The sequence below is a fragment of the Strix uralensis genome, chromosome 20, assembly GCF_047716275.1.
Source record: "Strix uralensis isolate ZFMK-TIS-50842 chromosome 20, bStrUra1, whole genome shotgun sequence".
Classification (NCBI taxonomy): domain Eukaryota; kingdom Metazoa; phylum Chordata; class Aves; order Strigiformes; family Strigidae; genus Strix; species Strix uralensis.
In genome coordinates this window covers 6,391,255-6,417,405 of record NC_133991.1, presented here as the reverse complement: position 1 = coordinate 6,417,405, position 26,151 = coordinate 6,391,255, and the positions used below count along the sequence as shown (strand labels likewise).

Genomic DNA, 26,151 nt, shown 5'->3' with positions numbered 1-26,151 from the left:
CCAAATCCCAGGTGTTGGAGAGCAAGGTCACCCAGTCAGAGTGGGATGGCCATAACAGATCCCATCTCTTCTTTGTCTAATTGGTCCCTGTCAGGGACCAGCAGCAGCTGCTGCAGAGGAAAATGAAATGAAATTTCACCTATTATCCTCTGCCTGCAGAGGAATTTCTTCCTAATTCTTGTCACTTTGGGTTTGTCTGCTCAGGGAAATTAATCTGAAATCAAGTGGGCTGTGAATTCAGAGTGCCGCAACAATCCCAGCATAGCTTGGACAGACAGTTTTCTAAGTGGCCGGGCTATTCCCCAGAGCACGAGGCTAACCCTGGCAATTTAACAGAGCCTCAAGCATCAGGTTTTATATACATCAGTGTGGGACCCTGAATCAAAAGCGCATGAGATGGAGCAGCCATGGAGAAATTAATTCAGCAGCCTTCCAGCCTCGCCGCAAGAAAAGAAACAGGGAGAAGACAAATATTTAGCTAGTTACCCCAGTGTGTGGATGGCTCAGACAGAGACTGATCCCATGTTGGAGGACTTGCTGCTTTGCATACTGAATTGGGGAGCATGCCGAGAAGGTGGTTTCAGTGTGTGAGCACGGGAAATAAGGGATCCAGCTGAAAAAAGTGTAAGGGACTGTGTTAGATGCTGTGGATTTTTAGGGTAAAAATCATACGAAATACCATATCAAACATTTTTGCAGCTGGTGAGGACCACGAGGTCTGCATCCCTGTAAACAGGGTGTGTAAGGAGAGCTGGACACTGAGGTTCACCTTTCATGCTCCAAGAGCATCGAGCATCTTGGCAGCCACCCTCACATGAAATAGCTGAAAGAATATGTGTAGCGGGGTCTGATGGGCTCAGCTGTTTGTCAGACCCAGGATTCATGTTGTACATGGTGCCTCAGCTCTGTTAACCCCTTCCAGGGTGTTGGACCATCATGGCATACAGCTGTGGCTTGGGCAGTTGAGGGAGAGGCGTGAGAAGAGGGTGGCTGAAGCCCAGCAAAGCACTTGTATTGCTGAGATGAGATACCTTAGGCACCTACCGCGCCTCGCAGAGCCTTCCATGTGCCCTGATGCAAGATGTCCTACCAGATCAGCTCATGAATCCCTGCTCAAAAATAAATAATAAAATATAATAATACAAAGAAAATAAATCTAGCTCACTTCTAGATTCTTCCAGCAGCTCAGCCACCACCTGGCTGGTTTATTCCCATCCGTGCAGCCCTTCCCTCTTCCCAGTAAGCACACCCCGTGCACTTCTGCTCTTCCACAGCCCCACAGCCGCCCTGCAGCCCTTATCTGTAACACCCCTTACACCCTGTAGCATCGCCCAAAGCCCTCGCCCAGCTTCCCTCATCAGCCAGGGCTCCTTGCTCCTCCTCACTTGCAGCACCTCTTCATCTTCCAGCCATGCCGTGTAGCTCTGCCAGGCTCAATATAATCTATTCTTCACCATCCTCGATTCTCCCTGAAAATTTCTCTTGTTTAGGATCAGAGGATATTTAATGCTTGTCCACCTGTGCAACCACACGAATCAGAATCGGCTCCAGCGTGGCTTTATAAAGCGTTCCTATCTATTTTTCAGGTAGAAAGGAAAAAAAATCTTCACATCGCTCTTTGGTTCCTTATTACAGCCGCAGGAGACAGGAATTCTAAGCACCTGAGTTGTAAATGTGAAACTTATTGCTTAAATGGACACATTACAATGGAAATTACAAGCGAGCTATCAATCACATTTGGCAATTATTAGTACTTTGTGAGTGTTTTGAACTCAAGTATGTGACAATCTCATCCATCCTGGAACAGAGAAATCCATGGGCATTTGCATACGAGGCTGAACTGCAGGGCGATACAGCTCCGGAGGATTTTTACTGCAGTTGCAGTGGTTGTGTGCCTGGCACTATACATTTTCTGTAAGCAGAAAACTGATCCTATATAAGCTCTGGTAAGATGAGTCCCCTGTATGTAACCCAGGAAGCACTTTTATATCCCTCCATGCCTATGGTATAAAGCAGTGCTATACAGTACCTTCGCTATAATTACTAAGTCCAAGCATAATGTACTTTATTTTTATAATTATTGAGTCCAAGCATAACGTACTTTATTTTTACAAGCCTTTGGAGCACCTCACGGCACATCACAGGTGAATCAGTTGCTGTGTGTAAAGTCCAGGGAAGTTTAAAGCCATTTGATAAGGACTGGCAAACGCTTCCTGGCTTCGAAATGTCTTGGTGGCGGTTTGATTTCAGCTGCTGAAGCACCCGTCAAGGGAAAAACCCAGGTGGGGTGCGACCCACCTCTAACACAGCATTAAGAAGCAATCCACCTATCTGCAAGGTGTTCCAGAATTAGTGTAATCTCTAAATAAACGCATCTGTCTCGCACGGGGTCTGATGGAGACGAAGCAGGCAGCTGGGAGGAAGCAGTGCTCTGTTGGTAGAGACACCTCCCGCACACGATTGGATTTAAGGATCCTCAGCCCCTGCTCAAACAACCAACAGGGCCGTAATCGCCAGGGGGTTGGTTCTGATTTACAGGAATGGAAATGAAACTGAAAATAACTCTCCTCAGGGCCCAGCTGAGCCGCTGGGCTGGAACGGGCTCCAGGTCGTGTCCGGTTACGTGCGGAGGGTGGCGAGGAGACGGGCGATGGAGTCAGGGCAGCTACTGCCCGCTGCGGCGTAACAAACCCCTTCAACGGCAGCAGCAACGTCTGTGCTGCACTGTGGCGTCTTGAGCACACTCTCACACTCACACTCACTCACACTCTCGAACTCACACTTGCACACACACACACTCTCACAGTCACAGTCACACACTCACACTCTCGCACTCACATTGGCACACACACACACTCTCGCACTCACACTCACTCTCACAGTCACTCACACTCACACTCGCACACACACACACTCTCGCACTCACACTCACACTCGCACACACACACACTCTCGCACTCACACTCACTCTCACAGTCACTCACACTCACACACACACTCTCACACTCACACAGTCACTCACACACTCGCACACACACACACTCTCGCACTCACACTCACACAGTCACTCGCACTCACACTCTCACAGTCACACTCTCGCACTCACACTCGCACACACACACTCGCACTCTCACACACTCTCACAGTCACTCACACTCACACTCGCACACACACACTCTCGCACTCACACTCACTCTCACAGTCACTCACAGTCACTCACACTCGCACTCACACTCTCACAGTCACTCACAGTCACACTCTCGCACTCACACTCGCACACACACACTCGCACTCTCACACACTCTCACAGTCACACACTCTCGCACTCGCACTCATTCACACTCATTCACACTCACACTCACTCTCACAGTCACTCACAGTCACTCACACTCGCACTCACACTCTCACAGTCACTCACAGTCACACTCTCGCACTCACACTCGCACACACACACTCGCACTCTCACACACTCTCACAGTCACACACTCTCGCACTCGCACTCATTCACACTCATTCACACTCACACTCACTCTCACAGTCACAGTCACTCACAGTCACGCTCTCGCACTCACACTCGCACACACACACTCGCACTCTCACACACTCTCACAGTCACACACTCTCGCACTCACACTCATTCACACTCACACTCACTCGCACTCACAGAACGACGCCGCTGGCCCCGCCCCCGCCCTCCCTCCCCCAGGCGCCTCGCGGGCGCACGCGCGGTGTCTCCCGCCGCCGCGGCCGGTGAGCGGCAGCCTCGCACCAACCAGCCTCGCCTCAGCCTCGCACCAGCCGCCTCCGGGATCGGGGTGAGGGGCGCGGCGGGGCCGGGGGGAGGCGGGCGGGCCGCAGGCGGGCGGGCAGCGCCGGCAGTCACTTTCCCTTCCCCTTCCCTGTGGCGGGGAGGGCCCGGGCCGTCCGTCAGGGGCCTCCCCTGGGGCCGTCACGGCCGCGAGCGACCGGGCCCAGCCCGCCCCTGCCCCGGCAGCTGCAGCCCGCTCGGAGCCGCCGGGGAGAGGTGGGGGGCGGCCGGCCGGGAGCGGGGCCTTCCCCTGCGGGCCCGGGGCGCCGTTTCCCGCCTCGCTCGGCCTGCGGAGCCCGGGGAGGGCCCGTGCGGGCGTCCTGCTCCGGGACAACCGGGCGGTTGAGGCTGGCGGGGCGGGGCGTGTTGGGCCAGGAGGCGGTTGCCGGGGCTGGGCCTGTCGGTGCTGCCGAGCGCTTCCCGGGCCGGTTGGAGGCTGTGACGGGCGTGCGGCCGGGCCGGCCCTGAGCCGCCAGCTCCCCTGCAGGACTTTGCGCCTCCCGGCCGGCCGGGAGCGGAGGAAGAGCCCTCCTGGTGCTGGCCGAAGCTTTGGGGAAGCTGCAGGAGCCCTCCAGATCTTGCCAGGTTTGCACCCGCAAGTAAACAGTCTCCCTGCGATTAAATAATCCGCTGCTGTGCCCAGAAGGACCCTGGAGCGAGCGACCGGCCTGTGTCCAGGTGTACCTGCCCTCCTCTCGCTCCTGTCTGGTTGTGCCTGCACTAAGCCCTCTGCCTGGCAGATAGGCAGACGCTTTGTTCTGCTTCAGTTGGGGTCTTTATTTTCCCCTCCGAAGGGAAGCCCCTTGAAGCTTGTTTTGCATGGAAGGAGTCCAGGTTTGGAGTGGGTCGGGTTTTATATCTTCAACCCAGCCACCTTGTGCCGGGAGCATCGGCAAAGGGTGGAGGAAGGCAGGACCGTGTCGAGGGCACATCGGTCTGTGTGGTTGGAGTTATGACTGCAACCTCCTCTCTACTGCCTTGCTCTGTTCTTACTCCTGGGTTGCTGCTAGCTGTGTGCTAGTCGGTGCTGGGTGTTCATGTACAGAAAGATGTGTTTAGATACAAGTTACCTGGCAAGAGCTTCAAACCCTGTTCCATTGCTGTGCTCACAGCTCGGGTCGTGCTGGGCCCAGAGGTGTGGATCAGGTTGGGGTGGGGGAGAGGCTGGGGGGGCACTGGCTGGGTGATTTGGGGTCAGGAGGGCCCACGGCACCTGTAATGCTGCTCTAGTCATGCACCCTGCGCCGGGTCACGGGTTTATTACAGCCCCGTCGCCTCCCGGTGCTTTATGAGCTCTCCTAATCCCTGTGTAATCTTTTCCCAGGGGCTCTTTGTAGCCCTTCCAGTCCCGTCTCTCATGTGGTGTTAGTGGCGCTTAACAAATCCCTCCTGGGCACCCTCTTTTCTGAGCAACCTGCTAAAACGTCTCTGTTTTACCAGTCTGCTGATTTTTATTTTTGTAACGCAGCCCAGCTCAAGGGCTCCTGAGGCTCTTTCTCTTCCAGGTACAAGCCATCATATCATTGAAACTTTTATCAGCGCTGGCAATTCAGTTTGGAAACTTAAAAAGGGACTTGGCATTTTTAGAAATCATCTCAGACCTATGAATTTTAAGATCCTGCATTTAAAGTGAAAGAAAATTCTGCTTTCTGGAAGTAGAACAGGTTTGAGAAATTAAATGTGTCTTTCAAATGCTTTAATTCCCACCTGCCCCTCCCCAGCTTTCTCACCACCACTTGCTGGAGCGAATCTGCTGGGAAACACAACTGAAATGCACCCAATTCTTTTCCTGTCCAAGTCCCTGATTAAAGTCATGTGGGCAAACGTTTCAGAGGTTGTGCTGGGGCATAAATATCCAACCAAACAAATTCAAGATCTGAGCCCGCGTTACAAATTGCATCCTAAGTGGAGGACAGTTGGCTGGAATATTTAAGTTTGCACTTCAAGTAGTCGGGGTTTTGTTTTCATTTGGGGTAAGGTGGCCCGTAGATTTCTAATTGGAGCCAGGACCGTTTGCTGAACAAATGTAGCTTTTAGGGTGTTGGTATGACTTTTAGCTTCTCAAGGCATTTTTAAAGCTCAAGGTGGAGGGTTATAGTCCATGGGATTGTTAGCAAAGATGTGTACCTACTCCCTCTGGGCTGCCGGTCTTCGGGACAGAGCCAGGGTGAAGGCTGGTGCAGCTGAACTGCTGCTGCTAGCACCCAGCCCGCAGCGCTGGTAGAGCAGGGTGTGTGACACGTCCCAGGCCCCGGCTGGCCAGCTCCACGCAGCTCTGCTAGCTGCCCACCCCGAACCCTTTCTGCCTTGGTGTAACACACACCGCAGCCCAAGGGGGTAGGGTGAACACTGTACAAGCAGCTCTGGTATTGAATTTCTCAGCTTTTCATAGTTGTGTGCTGCTGAATTCATGGAAAGGGTAAAGGAACTGCAGCTTCAGGCCTTTTTCTTTCTCTTGTTTGCCTTAACTCGGGGACTTGTGTAATTTTGGATTACTGAAACTCTCCCGCATTCCTCACTTCCCAATCTGTGCAAACAGCTGCTGGCTCAAGCAGTGTTCAGCAGCGAGAACTGGCAGGAGGCTGAAATACGCCCCTCGCTCCTCCTTTGGACCAGCAGTCTCAGCACAGGAAATATTTTTCCATTCTGATGGGGAAGTGAATGTCCGAGCACGCGACACTCGCGTGCAGCCGCTCCGGGTACCCTTGTGTGTGGTCCAGGATTCAAAGCATCGCTGCCATCCGAGGGGGTGAGCAACAGGCTTTTATCACCCGGCTGTTCTCAACCAGTGTCCCAGCGAGCGCAGGGTGGTACGGGAAGGAGGCGGCTTTTCTGCTGGGATGCCCTCTTTTTTCCATTTCCTGCTGCAGCGTTTCAAAAAGGAAGGAAAACGAATCGCCGACTCCCTCCAAACAGCCTCCCTCTGCCCTCCTGCTCTGCTTGTGGCTGTAGGATGTGCAGATGATTATTTGGTAACAACTCTGGGGTGGGGGGGAAGGCGTTGGTTCTCTATTTGGGGTTCAGAGCACCTAATGCACGTGGGTAGGACAGAAAAACCTGCAGCTCTGCTTTGACTCGCACTGGTCCGAGCTGAGCATGGACATGCTGGTGGTCCCTGACAAGGAGATGTGTTGGTGTGAAACTGGCCATAAAAAGAACTGACAGAGGCAGGTGTCAGGTTTGATATCTCAAGTTTTAGTTTGCTGGCTTGAGCAGTAAAATAACTGTCCTTGGTGCATTAGGGGAGAGTGAATTAGATGGAAGAGGTTGGTTGCAGATACTGGGGTCTTCTCTTGGTGATCTGGAGCGGTTTGTCACCACCACCAGTTGAGCTGGGGGTGTTCTGTAAAAATCTCATAGCAGCTCATAAACTAATTTACAATAAATTCCTGGAGAAAGTGTTGCTTTCCTCTTATAAATGCAGACATGTGGGTGTGTCTGTTCTTCGCTCGCTCTTTTTCTATTTCTTTTTTAAGCTAGCAAGCCACACGAGCGTTATGGATGGGACACTCCACGGAGCGTGGGATCTTCCCCCATCTGGCAGGGATGTCATTCTCTGTGCAGATGGCATCCTCCAGTGGAAGCCACCCACTGCTTCTCTGCCTCTTGGGAGACCTGAACTTTTCCATTTGACAGGAAGGAAGCTCAGAGCTCCCTGCTGCCTGCTGGGAGTTAAGCGAGCAGTCAATGACGTGAGACCTTAGGAGGGAGAAGGCGACTTTATTTTCAAACAAAATTAATTTCACTCATTCACAGTCATACCCACTTGCTCACCAGCACCAACACGGGGATCTCCAAGTGGTTGTCCAGCATTTGGGCACTAAGACATGTGTGTCCAGATGGTCTGGACAGGATTCCTTGCAAGGACACAGCAGACAAGGAATGCCAAATATCAGACCTCTGGTGTCTCTTGGACAGCTTGGCATGGGATGGCTTTGGGTCGGCTTTTTTCCATCCCATGGGGGCTAAGAGTGATGGGGATCTTCTGTCTCTGTAAGTTGCTAGGATTTACTCACTGCCCTTTGTGTCTTTATTTGGGTGTCTTTAAGTTTCTCCCCCATTCTCTGTTCTTCCCCAAATAATGTCTTAATGGCTTGAGTCTCTGGCTTGAGTCTTTGCAGATTGTTCCTTGTTTTCTGACCTGAGAAGCTGCAGCTAGGTGTACTGCGATCTTGAGGATCTGCTAAATCACTGCCCTCAGCACAGGCTGTTTATTACTCCCTGTTTTCCTCTTGGTACTTTTGTACTCCTTTCCATCTGTTCTTCGCTTGGATCACACACAACGTGTGTATTACAGTGATTTGCAGGCTGTGTGTAAAGAATTGTCTTCTGGCTTTGTGTGCATGTATAACGCTGCACAGGAGGAGTCAAGGGACTGATCCTGGATTGAAACTGAGTGGTCAGAACCCTGAATGGAGCTGACGTTGTTACCCTGAAGCTCAGATCAGTGGGAAGAGTTTGGGAACCGCTTGTGTAACTGAGTCATTCATGTGCCCAAGAGCTTGGGGAGCTCCTGCTCGCAAGCTGGCAGCTCATTTCAGGGTGATGAGAGCGTAACGCTGCCAGGACCGGCGCTGAGCATGGGTGGGGAGGGCTGCAGAGTGGCCACTTACCCTGGCACGCTCCGGGCTGGTGAGCATCTGAACTCAGGTCAGGGCTTATAGATCTGCCTAATGTGGATCAGCAGCAGGTCTGCAGTGGCTCTGGTGGTGTCTGGTGCTGCAAACCATAGGAAGCAGAGTCTCACCTCAAAGTTTTTGCTCTAAATTAGCAAGAGAAGTTGCTAGCATTGGCAAGGAGTGGGTGGTGATACCTCATTTGCCCTTGACCAGAGGGCTTTGAGGCCAATCCATTTCTCTGTAGTCTCCTAAACGCATAGCAAGCATCTTCTGCAAAAGACTGAGCTTGCTTCCCTTTCTTAAATGGCTTGTGTGGTATGGATGCAGGGTGGAGTGGATTTGGGGCATCATTCTCAGCTCCATGCGCTCTCTTTGTTTCTTGCTGCAGGTCCCCCAGAAGAAGATGGTGTAAGGCCAGCTAGCACAGCTGCCACTTCCAGTCACGGTGTGCCCAGACCTCAGGGAGGAACATGGCAGCAGCTCAGGGAGCAGGAAGCAGTTCAGCCGGGCCATCCAGACTCCCCGGTTCTGCCCCGGGGCACAGCAGCAACTCCACGGCAGTGGCGGTGTGGGAATGGCAGGATGAATTTGGCAGGTGGAGGCCATACCAAGGGAACGTCTGCAGCTACATTGAACAGGTTTTTCAGGCCTCTCAGCAGAAGGGCCGGCGTTCAGGGTCGGGGCATGTCAGCAGCATCCCTCTGGGACGTGCGGATCCTGTCTTGGCCCCTTATGTCATCGACATCCCAAGCCAGACACAGTTCCGGCAGGATACAGGTAAGGGAGCTTCCTTGCCCGTGCTGGGTTTTGATGAGGCTGCTTGTGTGCTGGGAGAAAAGTGGGGCCTTCTCCTGTAGGAGAGCTCCATAAAGCTCTGCTGTCTGCTGCTGGGCAGTTTTGAGGGTGGCAGGTCTGCTTGTCTCCTGATGCTGTCTGCTGCCCAGCATATTAGCACGTGAGAAAATCAACCTTGGCTGGCATGAATCTGCGGGGCTGGGTGCAGGCAGGTGGCAGCGATCTCTTAGGGAACCTCATCATGGGACCTCTGGAGCTCAGAGCTTGTGAGCCAGAACCCTCAGAGCTGAAAACTTTCTTCCTGCCCCAACTCGCATCCATTCAAGACCACTCGCATAAAAAGGCCTTTTTACGATTCAAACCCTCCCGTTTGAATCCCTTGTTCCCTCTGCAACTGGAGTGCCAGCTGCTTTACCTTGGCACGCCGCCCTGCACAAGCTGCTTTGCGAAAGCCTGCAGCCCCCGCAGAACGCCGTAATGCTGCAGCAGAATATTCCCCGCACTCGTGCTATACGAGGCTGGCTTGCTTCCTCCCAGGGAGGCAGGGCGGGCTGGGCTTAATAGCAGGACTGAGACCCAATTTTCATTCTCATCTCGTTTCTCTTGGGGTCACTGAGGCTAGCAGCTTGGAATTTGCTGAGATGACTCCTACCCTCTTTTGTTCCAGGTGTGCTGAGCAGCTGTAGCTTAGGGGGCAGGGGTGGAATGCATGCTCTTCATCTCTGGAAAATCCAGGCAGATCCCAGATTACACACCCCAAATGAACGGCTGCTTTGGAAAATTCTCCATGCATCAGTTTCCTCTTTGCCAACGTGTCTCCCATCATCCCAGGACAAGTCACCCCAAGCTTTAGAGATGGACAGTGTGCTGATTTCTTGCCAACTGAAGCAATAAGTAAGCAATATCTTGAATCAGCTGCACAATTGGGCAGTTTCTACAGGAAAGGGAAGTGGTTGGACCAAATGCATGTGGTTATCACAGAATCGTCTAGGTTGGAAAAGACCTTGAAGATCATCTAGTCCAACCATTAACCTAACAATGACCGTTCCCAACTACACCATATCCCTAAGCGCTATGTCAACCTGACTCTTAAACACCTCCAGGGATGGGGACTCCCCCACCTCCCTGGGCAGCCCATTCCAACGCCTAACAACCCCTTCTGGAAAGAAATAATTCCTAATATCTATTCTAAACCTTCCCTGGTGCAACTTGAGGCCATTCCCTCTTGTCCTATCGCTTATTACTTGGTTCAAGAGACTCGTCCCCAGTTCTCTGCACCCTCCTTTCAGGTAGCTGTAGAGGGCCATGAGGTCTCCCCTCAGCCTCCTCTTCTCCACACTAAAGCCCCCCAGTTCCCTCAGCCGCTCCCCATCAGACCTGTGCTCCAGACCCTGCACCAGCTCTGTTGCCCTTCTCTGGACACACTCCAGTAATTCAATGTCCTTTTTGTAGTGAGGGGCCCAAAACTGAACCCACTCGTCAAGGTGCGGCCTCACCAGTGCCGAGCACAGGGGTAAGATCCCTTCCCTGTCCCTGCTGGTCACGCTATTGCTGATGCAAGCCAGGATACCATTGGCCTTCTTGGCCACCTGCGCACACTGCTGGCTCATGTTCAGCTGGCTATCAGTCAACACCTATCAATCATCACAGCTGCATCCGTGTTTTTATTCTCACTTGGTGACCTTAGGATTAGTTTTTCCAGTGGTGTCCTGGGTGAGGAGCTTTCTTAGCTGAATGCGTTGCAGGTCTGCTCAGCATGGCCTGTTTGAGCACCTGGAAGCCCTGCTAAGACTGTGGCTTCAAGCAGTACAGCATGGGCCATCAGAGATGGCACAGGTGGCTGCTTCTTGTTTTCTTCGTGCCTGACTTGTGAAGGAGCCTTCCAGCCTCTTGCCCTTCCAGCCAGTGCTCCAACACATGGGCAGCAATCCTGGGCTGTCCCTTGTCAGGAAATGGCCCGGTTTGGTGCTGGCGAGCAGAGTGCCTGTGGGAAGGTGAAAGATGTGTCCCAGCGTGAACAGGACATCCTTCTCCACAAGTGGAGCTGTCTCTCCGCAGAGATCTTGTGCCTCTTTAGACCCTTGTGAAAGAACACCTAGCGAATGTTGTCCATCGCAGGATCGTTTGAAATTGGTCATCTTTGGGGACAGCCCAGTACAACTTTGGAAATGATGTTGGCTGGCGTGATCTCACCTTTCCTTGGACGAGTTCTGTGGTTGAGTCGTTAATAACAAGAAGGCTGATTCCACTTCATGGCACTCCTGCAGCGTTTCACACCGATTTGGAGGGATGGTGATCAGGGTGGCCAGGTCTGTGAGCCTCCCTCCACAAGTATGTGTGTGCTCTGCAGTGTGACTGTTGGAAACACTCTCGTATCCCCTTTCAGTGGCCCAGTTCTAAGCAAAGATTTTTCTATCTGCAGGGCTCTGCCTTAAACATGAACCTTCCTGAGCAAGCAGCCAGCTGACCTTTGTCATGTGCTGGAGAAAAGAATCTCTGCAGGAAATATCCTCATGAAAAATCTTTAAACAGAGCAAAAAATAGGCTGTTGTATTCTGCTCATTAGCTATTAGACAGACAAATAGGCTCTTCAAAGGAAGCCAGGGAGAATAACAGGAAGCCAGTGTTAACAGGACCAGCATCCCCACCAACGGGGAATGACAGCTGTGCAGGGGGATCTTGTGGGCAGGATTAGCCATGGGCTTCAGCTGCTGGTCGAGGCAGATTAGCTGGGAGTGAATGCAGGGGAGCATCAGGAGTTGTCCTCTTACCACAGCTGTTTGCCCACCCTGGAGAGAAATGCCAGTTTCCCTGCCAGCTTGGGGGGAAGGGGGATGTTTTCCAAGTGCATGGCTTTGGTCTTGCTGTTGACTCCGAAAAGCTCTTCTCCCTGCTGCTGTTTGGGGGTTGCTTGTAAATTCCTCAAGTCCTCTCTGTGCTGCTTTTAGCTTCTGAGCTGCCAGTGGAGCAGGGGCAGGCTTGCTAACCTCCTCTGAGATGTGTCCCGCTGGGCTTTGACACCTTGCTTTACGTGTGGTAGTCCCCTTTCTCCTGGGAGCAGTTCCCTGCATTCATCTCTAAAGGTAGTGCATTTCTCACCAGCTCACTTCCAGTCCTCCCGCTGCTCAGGGGGTCATCCCTGCTGCTGCCCACCTGTTGAGGCTGTAGGCTTGTGTTTCTAAAACTTGGCAGGATTTGCTGGGTCGGAACAGTCGTTGCTACAGTTTGGTTTTGGTGGTTTCATCTGCTTTCCCATGTAAGATGTCGGTTCCTGGCTGGGGGAGGTCGCCTTGGTTCTGCTGACACCTTCTGCCCAGACTTCTGCCAGGGGAAGGCCTTGTCCCACAGCTATCCCTGGGCTTCATGGTCGAGCTGTTGGGGTTCAACCCCAGTTCTTACAGGGGAGGTTGCTGTATTTCACTGCCTGCTGGTAGCTTTTTAGGTGTGCCGATGAGATGTTGTCTGTTGGATGGTGTCACTGGGGAGCCCCGCTCTGCAGTAAGCAGGATGCTTGGTGCTGCTCTGGCTGCTGAAGCAGCAGGTTGGGAGTAAGTGCTGGACCTTTTCTGGCTGCTCATCCCCTGCATGGGCTGAGACAAGCCATTCCAGCCTCCAGTGCCTTCAGCTCCCCAGCAGAAACAGGAGTCCTGTTGTTCCTTGGTTTGGCACATTCTGCCTTTGAGAGCACCTCAGCCTTTATGTCAGCTCTGGAGCTCAGATCTGTCCTTCCTGATTTAGCTTCTGCAATGACACGAGGGACATACCTGCACCCCAGCACAGGGTCTCGTTATGGTCTGACCACCAAAGCGCTGTGCAGAAACCGCCAGCACAATTTACAAAGAAGCCTGGGAGTGTGATAGCAGCAGAGATGTGACTTTCATGCTGACGAGCAGAATTTTTAGCAGCGAAGAGGCGGTTAATGCCCTTATGGTTTGAGTCAAGCCCTAGTAGTTTCTGCAGTACCCCAAGAGCATGGGGTGGACATAACAGCAGTGTGAGGCAGAGATACTCAAGCCAGCATTCAGCCAGCCAGAGCCTGATCACAGGTAGCAGTCGGGTTGTGTGGAGTGTGGAGTCCCACGTGGGCTGTCCTCCCTCTTCCTTGGGGTGTGCTGCTTGGGTAAAGCTTGCTTGGATTTCCTGCCCCCCACAGAGCCACCAACAACATCCTGGGGCAGTTCTCCCCAGGCTTGAGGTGCAGACACTGTTTTTACCTGTGGCCCTGGAGCTTAGGGTCATAACTCTCATGACCTTTTTGGAGGCTTTATTTTGGTTTTTTCCTCTCAGTGCTGCTGTTCTCTGAACTCCTCCTGTGTTCAACTCGCTGCACCCCTGTTCACCTCCACCTGCCTGCATCCCCAGACTCGCTTGCCCCACGGTGTTTCCTGCTCCTCATCCTCAGTGCAGAGTGCTGCTGAGGATTTTCCCAGCTGCGGTTTTGACTCTGCTGCAGGAACGCATTTTTGCAGAGGTTGCAGAGCTGCTGTCCTGTTGGGTGGCTTACCTCCCTCATTAGGATTTTTCTTTTTTAAAGAAAGGAATAAAGTAACCAGGAGTGAAGTCACTCTGGAGAGCCAGGCTTCCAGCAGGTTTCAAGCTCCTGCTGTCACTGTCAAGTGGCCTCGCGAGTGTCTGTTTTCATTTCTTTTCCTTTGTCTGAACAGCTGCTCTCTCCAGTTTCCAAATTACTTCGTTCTCTTCTCCTCTAGTCTTGCTGTATTTCCCAGCAGTCAGGACCCTGGGGAAGCTGGCCCTGTCTGTCCCCTCTCCAAAGTCCTTGTCCTTGCCCTTGTGGGACCTCACCCACTCCCCCAAGAGCAAAATTGCCAGACCCTTATGTAGCAAAGTGGGCGTTTAGCCCCTTAAGCGCTCCTGCAAAGCACTTCCTGATGGTGTCCTGTCTCTATAGTTACTCTGTTGTCAAGGCTGTGGGAGTTTTTTTTTTTTTAACCAGATCTGTGCCTCGGCTTGATTTTTTTACTTTTTTTTTTAACGTCAGGGAGGTATATGTGATTGCTGTGCCTTTGTGCTCGGGTGTGTCTGTCTCTGCATCCTCTCTCTTTCCCTCCTTTCCCACCCTTCCTCCCAGCAGCTTTTGAACCTGTTGCCAGCCCACAATCAGATTTGGCAAAGGGAGGGGGATCTCGGGGGTATTGCGTTTCTCTAAGCTTCATGAGCAAACCCAGCCCTGTCGGGAAGAGAAAGTCTGTTAGTACCCCTGTTGAGGGAGAGGTGAGGAAGGCCACCCAGATGTAGAAACCTCAGCTCTGTGCAGAAACGAGTCCCTGAGACAACATCCCCTTTAATTCTCTGTTCACAAAATGATTTTATTTATTTTCCCCCCTCTCCCCACACAGGGACGATGCGGGCCGTCCGCAGGCAGCTCTTCCCTGGGGACTCTGCTGCCGGGCAGGGCATCGTCTGGGAGTGGCAGAACGACGAAGGCGGGTGGTCCCCCTACGAGATGAACGTCTGCGTGTTCCTGGAGCAAGCCCACGCCACGAACCACCAGCGAGTAGATCTCGGATCCTTGGGCTACAACTACGAAGTTGACTTTGTCGCTCAAGTCCAGACCAACAAGACCACGAGGTTCCGCCGCAGCGTTCAGAGGCGCCTGGGCGCCCCGTACCCGGTGACGGCCTCCCCGGCACCCCTTCACACGGGGGTGGCTTGTTCTTGCCAGCAGTGCTGGCTAAACAGTGGGACTGGTCCCATCACCACGCGCTACCGCCACTCCATGATAAACTTTCCCAACTCCTCTGCTACTCATCAGGTTTCCAGTAGGACAGCATCAGTAAGTTCTTCCAACGTTGGCTTCGTGCCCTATAACAAACCGACTTTGTCTGGAGCAAGGTCAACACCGAGACTCAATGCACAGAGCACCTGGGCTTTGCCTCAAGCTGGGGGCCCCAGCACAGGACTGTCTGCATCTAACGGAGTCAGGTACAGACCCTAATTCACCTTTAAATACTGTGCACGTGTCTGAGAGACCTGCTGTGCTCAGTTCTTTGTTATCTAGGAGCCTCTCTGACCCGGAGGACTTTACAAGGGTCTTCTTCGTAGAAGGAGAGAGAGGTTTGTGCCTTTGTGTCCAGTACAGTGGATGAAAAGGCTTCTCCTTTGCTTTCCCCTTCTTTTCTCCCTCTTGAAATACAGTCCCCGTCTACTCATCTCCCTGAACCACTGGAGAAAGCAGTCAGGTTGAGATTCTGCAGGTTGGAGACAACTAATAGTAATTAGTGGTATTTCAGGTTACACATAAAAACAACTTTGAGGAGGACTGAGTGAATGAAATGGGACTTGTGAACACCCTTATTTAATTCAAAATATGTGGTAAACATAGAGAGGAAAACTGCTCTGTGTTCAAAGCTCTTTCCCTTCAAGGAGAGAGCACAGGACTCACTGCATGTGGCTGAGACCTTGTGAATTCTCTTGACAAAATTAGGAAGTCCGTGTTGGACATTTTTAAGGTGAAAAAGAAGGGAGAAAACCCACCACCATAAGATACAGATTTGATCAAGGATTTTTTTAAATCCATTGTGAAGATGTTTAGAAAGCCAAATCAGTAATTCGCTTTCCCCTTCCTTTGATACCTTGAACCATATTGATCCCTCTCTATCTGAAGTCAGTGGGGTGACACTAGCAATTCTGAGTGGTGTCCAGGCTATTCGTCAGGCTAAATACTGATGCAGAGCAGAGGTGCCACTGGATAATCACCAAAGTTGTTCATTTTTCATGTGTTGAGGTGCTGTGGGGCTTTGCTGTTGTGATGTTGGAGGACTGGAGGCACAGGCAGGACTGTGATTTAAAGTCCAGCTAAGTCTCGCCTTGGTTTTGCCATGTCCTTTCCCTCGTCTTCCTTCAGCGACCCTCTCCTGGCTGGGTGTTCAGGGTGGGCTCTGGCTCTCTGGAGGGAGCTAGTTACTTTGAAGGAAGGACTGGCAGTTGTTGTAGTGATATCTGAGGTCCAGCTTTCCTCGGTTCTTTGAGCTGTCACCCCTCAAATGCTCCAGCTTGTATGGATGGGTCCCCCCATGCTGGCTACACATCCATTTTCATAGTGGCTGTTCTCTGACAGGGCTGAAGCTGGTGTGCATCTCGCAGCACAGGATTTCAGCCCCCATTGGTGAGCGGCTGGAGCTGAAGGAAGGCTGTGTTTGCACCTTAGTGGTGTGGGAGGAAGGGCTTTGTTTCTCTTCAGGCCTTTCAGCTGTTGCCAGCTAAATGAAAATCTGAGTCTTGTGATCTGACAGTTCAGCTCCTCTCCACGGTGTGAGCTGCTGGGCCAAGCCACGGTTGATTATCCCCCCCCTGGGCTTGAGCGGGACTGCAGCACTGGCCTCCAGTGGGGATTTCGGGGCTAGGGGAGATCAGTGTCACCCCTGCAAAGTGGGTCACTTAAACTCCGTGTTTTTGTAGGATGGCCTCTGTGAAGCCTGGACACCCAAGCCAGATCGCCACTAATCGGCTTTCAGAGTCTTTCTGTGCGCAAGCCTTTGCTAGCAGAGGTCTTTGTGGCCTGTCTGTGATAATACTTGCACTGAGTTTCTGCCAGCATTAAACTAAGGACCAAGCAAGGGCTGTCTGACTGCTCCCTCTGTTTGTAAATGGCTGGAAGTGTACAGAGCATTTCACCATAAATTATCCAGGTGCTGAACTACTGTGTGAGCACCTGAGAAACTAAAGGGGAACTTGCCAGGGCTGATTTACCTGTCCAAGATACCCCGAGTAAATACAGAGATAAGAGATCTAGAAGGGTGTCGAAAGCACATTCTGCTAATTACAAGAGGCACAGGGGTTTGAGGTTTATTTTGAATCTCGTTTGTATTTTAAGCAAGGTGGTGAATCTTGAGATATTTTCCTTAGTGTCATATCAGGACTTTCCCTCTTTGGGGTCATCTGAGTGAAATGACTTCCTGCATCCTGTTCTTCTTTCTCACGGTCTTTTTCTGGTGCTTTCTTTGCACCTGGTGATTTTTTTGTGGCATCTTAAGCACCCGCAATACTTCTGCGTGCCAGTCACCTTTGAATAGGGCTGAAAATCAGACCTCAGTACTGCCTGCAGGACCCCCCAGTAAGGCTCTTGCTGTCTCCTGAGGAAGCTGCCAGATTCCCCCTCTCGCAGGAGCCACTGATCGGTGTGTGGTGCTGCCGGGCTGCTTGGAGCCCCAGTCGTTCCCCAGAGCCTCAGTGCGATTTGCAAAGTGATTCTCGGGGTGAGAAGATTAAAAACGAAGAGCCAAATGCTGCAGCAGTTGCCCCGCAAGCCTGTCTGGAGCCGATCAGGGTCTGGGTATGTTGTAGGCTACTGATGGGGGGACGGGCTGTCCTGAAAGGAGGGAGGATGGGAGAGAGGTGTCCAGAGAGGGGTGACATGGGCTCCTTACCATGAACTGAGCCCACAGCCCAGGCGATGCTGTCTGGGAAGAGAGGGACAGCCAGGAGGAGACCTGAAGGTGCCCAACCAGGGTGGCTGGGGAGGGCATTGTTGTGGCAGCCTGCCGGGCTGGGTCCTGGGAGCTGCCAGCACAGTGGGCAGCGCTCAGTGGCCGGTTAAACCCTCTGCCAGGCGAATGCTGGCAGAGCTTGGGCTGGGTTAATGCAACAGCCCTCTGGGGCTGGCATATGCCCTCACGCTCCTTGCTCGGCTGCTCCACCTCAGTCCCTTCTCAAGCACTGCTGAAAGTGGCTTTTGTGGTAGGAGCATCTGGTCCTCTCCACGACGGCCAGCCTGGGGACAGCAGCAGAAGGCAGAGCCCTCCCAGAGCGCTGGGGCTGCTGCGGTGCTGGTGGTGATATTGGCCATGGCCGAGGTCTGACTGTTGTAAACTGTTTGGCAGCTCAGCTGTTCATGTGTGCAAGGAGTGAGGTGACTGGTATCTTGGCAATAACCCCTGACCAAGCCAGCCTTTCTGGGGGGTGCAAAGGGATTGTACGGTTAAATCTTTGCTGGGAACAGCAGAACGTGCCACGCAGAGGAGGAGGAAGCTCTTCAGACACTTGGGAGGGAGCGTGCAAGTGCTGGCAGACTTGTGCAAACCCTGCACCCCCAGCTGTGAGCCTTGCTCCCCATGCTCCTGGCTGCCAGCTGTCTGTCCCCGCTGGGGTGGGAGCTGGTCCTGAGCATGGGTGTACTGCCAGGGCTTGTCATGGCGAGTGTGACATGAACCCTTGGCAGAACCCAAGCCTGGGCCAGATGTGGGGATGCTGCTGGGCACTTGTGTGGCTACAGGGCTTGTCAGGGAGGTGGTTTTGCAGGCAGGACGTTAGGAGCTGTCTTTATCTCCAAACTCCCTTTCTCTAACACCAGCGTTTGCCACTAGATGTATCTGTGGAAGCCTCTGTTTTCCATACAGCCCTGCAGGAGCGTGCATGGATTGCAGATCCAGCCTGTGGCTGTGCGCTGAGCCCGGAGGGAGGCAGCAGCTGGGGGCTCATCCAAACGGACCCCAGAGAAGGGCAGAACAAAGATCTGCGTTGGTGGCTCTTCATGGATGATGGATGATGTCTGGATCTCCAGTCCTTTGGGATTAGTTTTGCTAGGGGCACTCTCCTTCCTCCCTGCCAGACAGACAAATGCACGCAGGGGGGCAATCTTTGTCTTCCAATGTAGTGCCATACATGAAAGGGACTTTTTCCAGTGCCAGCTGACAGCTCGAGATGGCTTTTCCCCTGTCACCCCTGTGCTGGGTTTGAGTCGGAAATGCCACTGAGTGGGTGTAATTGCTCCTGACTGGGGTTACAGTCTCAGGCTTGTGAAACCCATGTTCCAGCAGAAAATACTCTAATTTCTGTGAATTAGGGGAAACCTGAGTAGCAAACTCTTAACAATGTGTTTCATTTAATTCCAAAGCCCAGAACATTCGTGGGTTATTTTATCCCCTAGGTTCCCTGTCTTCCCTCCTGAGCTGGACTTGGCTAGTGTGGTGGTTAGTTCCGTTTCCCTCACAGTCACCGCCCAGTCTCCTCCTGCATCACCAAATAGTGCATGCAGCCTTTGTGGTGGTGAAGGCGAAGTGCTAATTATCCTGCACTAGTTATCCTGTCAAGGGTTTCTGTCTCTGTCCATGGGGCAGCATTGCTCATTCCTCTTAGCTGTGATGTGCAACTCCTGTGCTGACCCATGCTCAGAGAGCAAAGGGAAAGGAGCAGTGGGCCACAGTGTCTCCTCTGGTGTCTAATAAAGGTTGTGTTTTGGCTCCAAAGCAGCTCTGACAGATTACTTGCACTTATCTTCACAAAGCTTGCAAGGATGACCCAGCTCCTGCCTTTCGGAGCTGAGCTGCAACTGGCAGAAGGGCTCAAAAGCTCTTAGGGAGAGACTGAAAGATGGTGCAGTTGTGTACACCCAGTTTCTTAAGGAAACGTGGCTCAAAATGGCAGCACTGAACAAACATCTCTTCTGCAGGGCTGAGAAAGAGGTGTAGTTCATCCTGGAAAGCTGCCTAACTCCCTGTGTGGTTGTGACAGTTATTTCTAATAGGCAGGCAGGAATAGCCCCCAGTATGGGCTGTTAGGCATGCCTGGGCTTTTGTGGCATTGACGGTGATTAAATGTATTTCCTCTTTGCTGTCGAGCTGGAGGGTGGATGCTGGTGTGAGAGGGTGGAGCTCAGGCACTTCAAAATGCAGGTTTAATTTCCCCTTGCTCTCAAGAGGGTCAAAGTCACTGCAAAACCCAGAGAGGAATGCCAAGGCGTAAACAGATGCTAATATCCTTGGCTCTGCTGCTAATGTATTAAATACATGTGGGCAAGTTATTTTGCTTCTTGGTGCATTAGTTTCCTCCTGTGTATGAAACACAGTTAATCAATCTGGCCTCTCTCACAGACGGCACTGAAAGCTGCAGATGGAGCGTGCCACGGCAAGGGTCGTGTCCTTATGTCGGCGCTGTTAACCGGGTCTGGGAAGCAGGGGTCAGCTCCCCAGGCTCCCAGCCACCTCCTGGCACATCCTTCCCACCCCTCACAGGAAAGCCTCCATCCCTGAGGCAAGAGCTAGCCTGTTCCCCTCACTGTACTGGCTAATTACAGAGCAGGGCACTCCTAAAACATGGTAAGGAGTGATATCTCCTGGGGGATGCATTAATTAGTGCCCCAGCCAGGCAAATCCCCGCTGTAGCTTCCCTGGCCCCTCTGAGCTTATATAGCTTTGTGTGCTGGTCTAGACTGTGACTACAAATAAGGCAGGGAGCTCAGAGCTGGAGGAGAGGATTTTGTTTAAAAGCATAGGGAATGGGGGTCTTGGGGACTGGGGAAGGATACTTACAGTATTGTGGTGTTCCTAAGAAGGGTCTGGTGCTGTGCCCCCAAATCTCCCATGGGGAACAACCCACAGTCAGTGCTTTGTAGGATCAGGAGGTGTAATCGAGGGACCAGAACCTGCACAGGGCTTTTCCTTTCCTCTCTTCTCCTTTGCATCTTTCCTCTTTGTCTGTAGGCACACCCACAAGCTCCTCAGGTGGTGAGGAGGGGCTCTGCTCAGTGCTGGTTCTGTGAGCCCACGGTGGCTTGTCCTGCAGCCCTCTGTTAGCCGGCATGGTTCTGCTGCTGGGTGCTCTTCCCAAGTGGGAACAGAGAGATCTCCTCTGCTTGGTGCCAGGAGCAAAACCACAGATCCACACGGCTGTGGGCTGTGCACCAAAAAAGGTCCTCCTTTAGAGGGATCTGGCCTGGGTTTTGGCATCTTCTTAAGAAGAAAGGTAGGGAAGAAACTGCTGTCTGGTCATTAATGTCATTATACACCCAGTTAGCCCTGGGAAGGAGGTCAGACCTTTGGGTGTTGTGGTAGCACTCGGTGTTAATCTGAGGCAGGGCTGGATGCAGCCCTGATCTGGGAGGAGAACTGTTGGCTATTGTCCAGAGAGCTACAAAGACACCATGATACAGGAATATGTGGCCTGCCGGCTGGTGTGCAGGAAGAAGGGTGGAGAGGCTGAGTTGCTACAGACTTCCCCACTTCTGCTCCGTTAGGATACTGTGTACGTGTGGCTTAGGTAATGTTCAGCTCAAAGCAGGCTGCCCAGTGTTTGAAATGGCAGCAGCCGTGAACGCCAACGCTTCCTCTCTGGTCTTGTGCTTTGCTGTCTCACTGGTGTTGCAGTATCTTGAAATTCTGGAGAAGTGAGTAGTTTTGTCATGCTGTAATATCAGTGTGCCCTGTCTGCCCCCCATAGCAGATTGCCTGGAACTGGTGATGAGAAATCTTATCAGGATCTTCTTGCTGAACCTTTGAGGACGGGGTCTTATTTTGTGTCCCTTTTTTCACAACCTGGTGACCCCTGTTGCACTCAGTCACCTCCAGCGTACAGAGCATCAGGAGAGCAGGACCTACAGCAAAGGGCAGGACAAAACTGGAGCAGGGAGGGGGAATCGATACCAGGAAATGTTCAGAGAATTCAGGCATTGACTTTCAGGTGTTGTAAGCACAGCCTGAACATTTGGCTAGGAGTCAAAGGCACTGACTGGTTAGAAATCTCATCTGTGGGCAGCAGAGGCAGCAGGAGCAGGTGTCTCAGTGGATCCTTCTCATCTCTCCGCACTGCAGTGCTTGCTCTTGCACTGATGCTCTCCAGATCTCCCTTACCCAAGACCCCCGCCAGCGTACCTGCATCAAGTTTTCTCCAAACTGAGCCTGGCTTGAGTAAATCAGTAAGATCTCACCCCAGCCTGGCTCTGTCCCTCTCCCAAGAAGCCAGTGCTGGTGTGGCCATACCGGAGTAGCTTGAGTCTGAGCTGATGGACTAAATACGTCTGTCCGTGCTGCTGGCGAGCTTGCTCCCCAAGTCAAGGCACAGCCCGTGTTATACTACAGTAGCAATATCCTTCCTTGTTACTTCTTCCCCTTCCTTCTCCAAAAAACCCCCCACTTCAGACCCAGGGGAGGCTCTGAGTAGCATTTCTGCACCTTTTTTGGCATGGCAACACTTCCTCCCACGTGCTGTGGCTGCAAATCCACCCAGGCAGTATGGTGGCAGAGGTACCTCAAAGCAGTGTGGACTTCCCTTGATTTCATCAGCCTTAGGTCTGGGCGTTCTGCAGATGTAAAAGAAATCACAGCGCGTGGCCGCCCTGCCGGTACGCTTACGCGGTGTCGAGCGGATGGGCCAGCACATCCTACGACGTTGTTGGCTGAGATGCTGCTAACTGAATGTGCGTGTGTTTAGCCCATGTGAAATAAGTATTTGGTTTCTCCATCATCACATCAGTTGGCTTCAAGCCTCCAGCAGTCAAAGCTGACACACTTTGCCTTTACACCAGGAGCGCAGCTGATCGGTGACTGTTTCCTGGCTGATGGATAGTAATTCATCTGCAGTGCACTCGCAGCTTCCTGATTGCTTGCAAACGCATCAGTTGCTTATATCCATTTCCCTCTGCAAATCTCAAGGGCTCTTCTCACTGCATAGGAGCTCTAGGTCCTGTGTGACTTGGACTTGAGCCTTGCAATGCGGGAATGAAGAGTGAAGAATTTCTCTGCCAGTCTCGAAGCATGGTTACCAGTGATCCCCTTCCCAGAGCAGCTCTGGGTTTGCTTTCTCTCTTCAACCTGAGGCGCAACGACCTTGTGCTCCAGCCCTTTGGAAGGGTCCCCTGCTGCTCATCTGCTTTCCTGGCAGAGCGGAAGGTTCAGCTTTGTGCTTTATTGTATTTTTACCTTCCACGGGGAAGTGAAAGCACCCAAGGTGGCTGCTGCACTTCATGGTGTGACAATAAAGCACAAGCTCTTCAGTATCAGTCACGTGCAGGGTCACAGACTGGGGCAGAGGGGGTGCCCAGCCACCGTGTTGTCATCTTGGCTGTTCAGTTGGAGGAGGGAAGGAGGGCAGGTCTAATGCTTCTCTGATTTTTGGGCGCAGGTCTCTCAAGTGCCTTTTCATTATCTGGTCCTCAGATACCCTCCTTGTCTGCGGCTGGAGAAGGAGCAGCCCTGTTAATAGCCATCGTCTGAAGAGGATCATAGGAGTAGAAATGAAGCAAAGGGATGAGATAGAGAAGGAGGAGGGAAATACCTGAGAAAGGGCTGTGATGGAGAGGCTGAATCAGGAAAGAAAAAAAAGTCATAAAGAGGAGTCATGGTATCTAATTAAAAGCCCTTTGAAAGTGAGGGTAGAATTTCCACAGTATTCAGTGGGTTTGAATTGGGCTGTAGCGAGCACATTGCATCATTTGAAGACATTGCAAAATTGGGGGCAGCGGACAGGAAAACACAGTGTTTGAATCAGAGACAGAAGGGAGAAATCTCTGTGCTCTGGAGAGCTTTTTAAGGGTCTGGAAGAGCTGGTCTGGCTTGGCCAGGCTGTCTGCCTGGGTCCTGCCCAGGGGTTTCTTCGGGGAGCTCAGTGCGCATGTGGGAACCTATTTCAAACTGCAGCAGGTAGGAGAGGAGGGAAGGGGGGATGAGTCCTGTCATGAGGGTGGAAGACAGCCACATGTCACAAATCTTTTCAGATTTGGTCATTGTCATGAAAAGGCTGAAAGGAGGGACCTCCTCCTGTGTTGCTGTTTTGGTCACAGTGGCAGCTCTTGCATCCAGCCCGAGAGAGTTAGGTTCCCTCTAGATAGTGGATGGCATTTGGGCACTTCACCACCTTAGTCTGCTCTGTGGCTTCCTCAGCAGCTGGCCAGGTTTAATATTATTTTGTGCGTTTTGGAGTGTCCTTTGAGATGGTTGTCTGAATGCACTGTGTTTTGACTGTAGCTGATGGGCATGAGCCACCTGAGACAAAGTCCATACATGGCTTCTCTGTGCCAGCATGTTGGATTTCAAAAGTTCCTGCTTCGTCCATGTGGATCCAGCTTGCTTTCTCCTCTAATGACCCTCTCATCAGCTTTCATGCTGCTGCTCACCCTTCCCTTCCTAACTCCTTCTGTCAGCTAATTGCGTGACCCTGGCTGTCTGTGTATCCCAAACTAGCTTGAGGTGCAGCTGCCAGTGCTGGGAAACACTGCCAAAACAAGTAGGTTAGGAACCTGAAGGGGATGTTGGTGTCCAAATCCTCTTGATTTCCAAAGGAAGGTGGGTGCCAGACTCTTCTAAGTTTCCTTCAAGCTTTCCTCCCTTGTTCTTGCATCTTGCAGTGACACCTTGGATGTGCAGGGAGAGTCAAGGCTTGATTCTGTTCAACCCAGGGCTGCAGCTGTGTGTGCTCGAGCGCTTTTCTTGGCCTTTCTCTGACTCAGTTTCCCCATCTGGAAAGCAGTGGGGGGTGATAATGCTTGCTTTCTTTGATCTGTACAGCTGCAACTTCTCATACAGCATGGGGATTCACACTCTGGTGAGCAGTGTTTCGCTGGCTGGAGACCCAAGTCACCTGGCAGGTTTAAGATGAACTTTGCTGTATCCTGGCAGTTCCTGGCTGTGTGCTCATGCCGCAGACCTGCTGGTGCAGTGCTCTGTCGTAGTGCAGGTCAGCTGCTCCCAGGAAGCTCTGTGGTGGAGCAACAAGAGCAGCATGCAGCACAGGATCAGAACAGGGGGTTGACAACAGGGTCCACCAACAGACCCCAGCAAGAGGAAGGGATGGGTCAGGCCCAGCATTCTGCCAGGAGGAGATAAGGCTGGAGACAGCTACCTACAATGTAGGTCCAAGGTCTGCCTTAGAGATAAGTAAACCAGTTAAATAGCTCTGGCAAGGGCTGGGCTCCTTAAATGTAGCTGCTGGACCAGTGGGAAAAGGGTGCATGGGTGGGAGTCCCAGGTGGGGCTCATTTGTGGAATTAATCCCAGTTAATGTATTCAGGGCCCTGGCACTCAGGAGGGAACAGTGTACTACTGAATTCTGTTTTGTCAGTGATTGATCTGTGCTGTTGAACTTGTCCCTTTTTCTTTTCTCTCTCCAGTGCTCCAAACCTGCCAGTCAAGATGCCCAAACCTAGCAAGGTGAACCAAGCCTTGGCAGGTAAGGATCCCACCCTGCTTTACCTGCTCTGTCCCTAGGGTTACACGAGCAAGTGGCTTACCTTTCTGTGGCACTTACTTTCCTTTGTTAGTTTTTAGGAAAAGTCTGAAATGTTGCTGGCGTTTAGGGTTTTAGGACTTTTCTGAAAGTAAAGAGGGAAAATCTGGGGGAGAATGGGATGGGCAAACCTCAGTAACTGTTTTTCTCATTGGTGCTGGTCCTGAGGCTCTCAATGCAAGTGAGTTTATTTGAGGGTTGGGTATTCATCTCCTATAGGTATGGATGAGCAAGTAGCAGAGGGGAGCACATGGATCATGCTCAGTGCTAGCTGTTACTTGCTACTTTTTTTTTTTTTAAGTCAAGGGGGAAGAGTGGTGTGAGATGGTGTGTGGTTTTTAATGTGATTTTTTTTTTTAATGTGGTTTTATCACAAAAGTTCAGGTGGTCTTTAGCTTAAAAAATTATTGTGATGCCTTGTTTTGGGGAAAGGAGGGGACAGAAGTTGAATCAGACATTGTCTCCTATGGCAGCAGAATACAGGTTTGCTTGTTACCGTCCAGACCTGTGCATACAATACTAAATATACCCAAGGAGCGTGTCTGGGAGGGATGAAAGCGCCAGTTTTCAATGCTCCTTTTTAGAGTAGATTTGCCTGTTAAACGTGAAATGGCATTGCCTTGAAAACGACAACTCGTGCTTGCAGCTTTCAGTGGAAGTGTTTCCATGCCAAAAACTGTCGGCATGTTTGCTCTGTTTTGACTCAGCCAGCGCCAAACCACGGGACCCTGGTGTGGTGGTGCCTGCAGAAATGGGTGTTCTGCTGAGAGCAGATGTCTTCTCCATACCGACACTGACTGCACGCGAAATCTTATCGTAACGTGGTAACCCAGGGGTAGAGGAGTGGAAAAGACCTGATGTGTGGTATTTTCTGGGGTTTTCTGTACCCATTTCAGACACTACAGAATATCTATTAACCCTCTCCTTCCTCTGGCTCTTGTCCATGCATGGTCTGTTGAGGTTATTAGCTCCTTG

General features: G+C 51.9%; 1 protein-coding gene across 10 annotated transcripts in view; it reads left to right on the top strand.

Moving 5' to 3' along the window:
• The first annotated feature begins 3,713 nt into the window (after nt 1–3,713).
• The window catches only part of DTX2 (deltex E3 ubiquitin ligase 2), a 39,743-nt gene continuing 17,305 nt past the window's right edge, over nt 3,714–26,151 (top strand). For 2 of the 10 annotated variants that reach the window (XM_074890603.1, XM_074890602.1), the window contains exons 1-5: nt 4,013–5,472; nt 7,958–8,092; nt 8,816–9,204; nt 14,580–15,165; nt 25,061–25,119. In XM_074890603.1, the coding sequence (XP_074746704.1) occupies nt 8,898–9,204; nt 14,580–15,165; nt 25,061–25,119 (952 nt within the window). In that variant the 5' untranslated portion in view covers nt 4,013–5,472; nt 7,958–8,092; nt 8,816–8,897. Of the gene's footprint in view, nt 3,816–4,011; nt 5,473–7,957; nt 8,093–8,815; nt 9,205–9,889; nt 10,117–14,579; nt 15,166–25,060; nt 25,120–26,151 lie in introns of those variants that run through there. The other 8 variants (XM_074890606.1, XM_074890605.1, XM_074890599.1 and 5 more) reach the window with 7 other exon arrangements.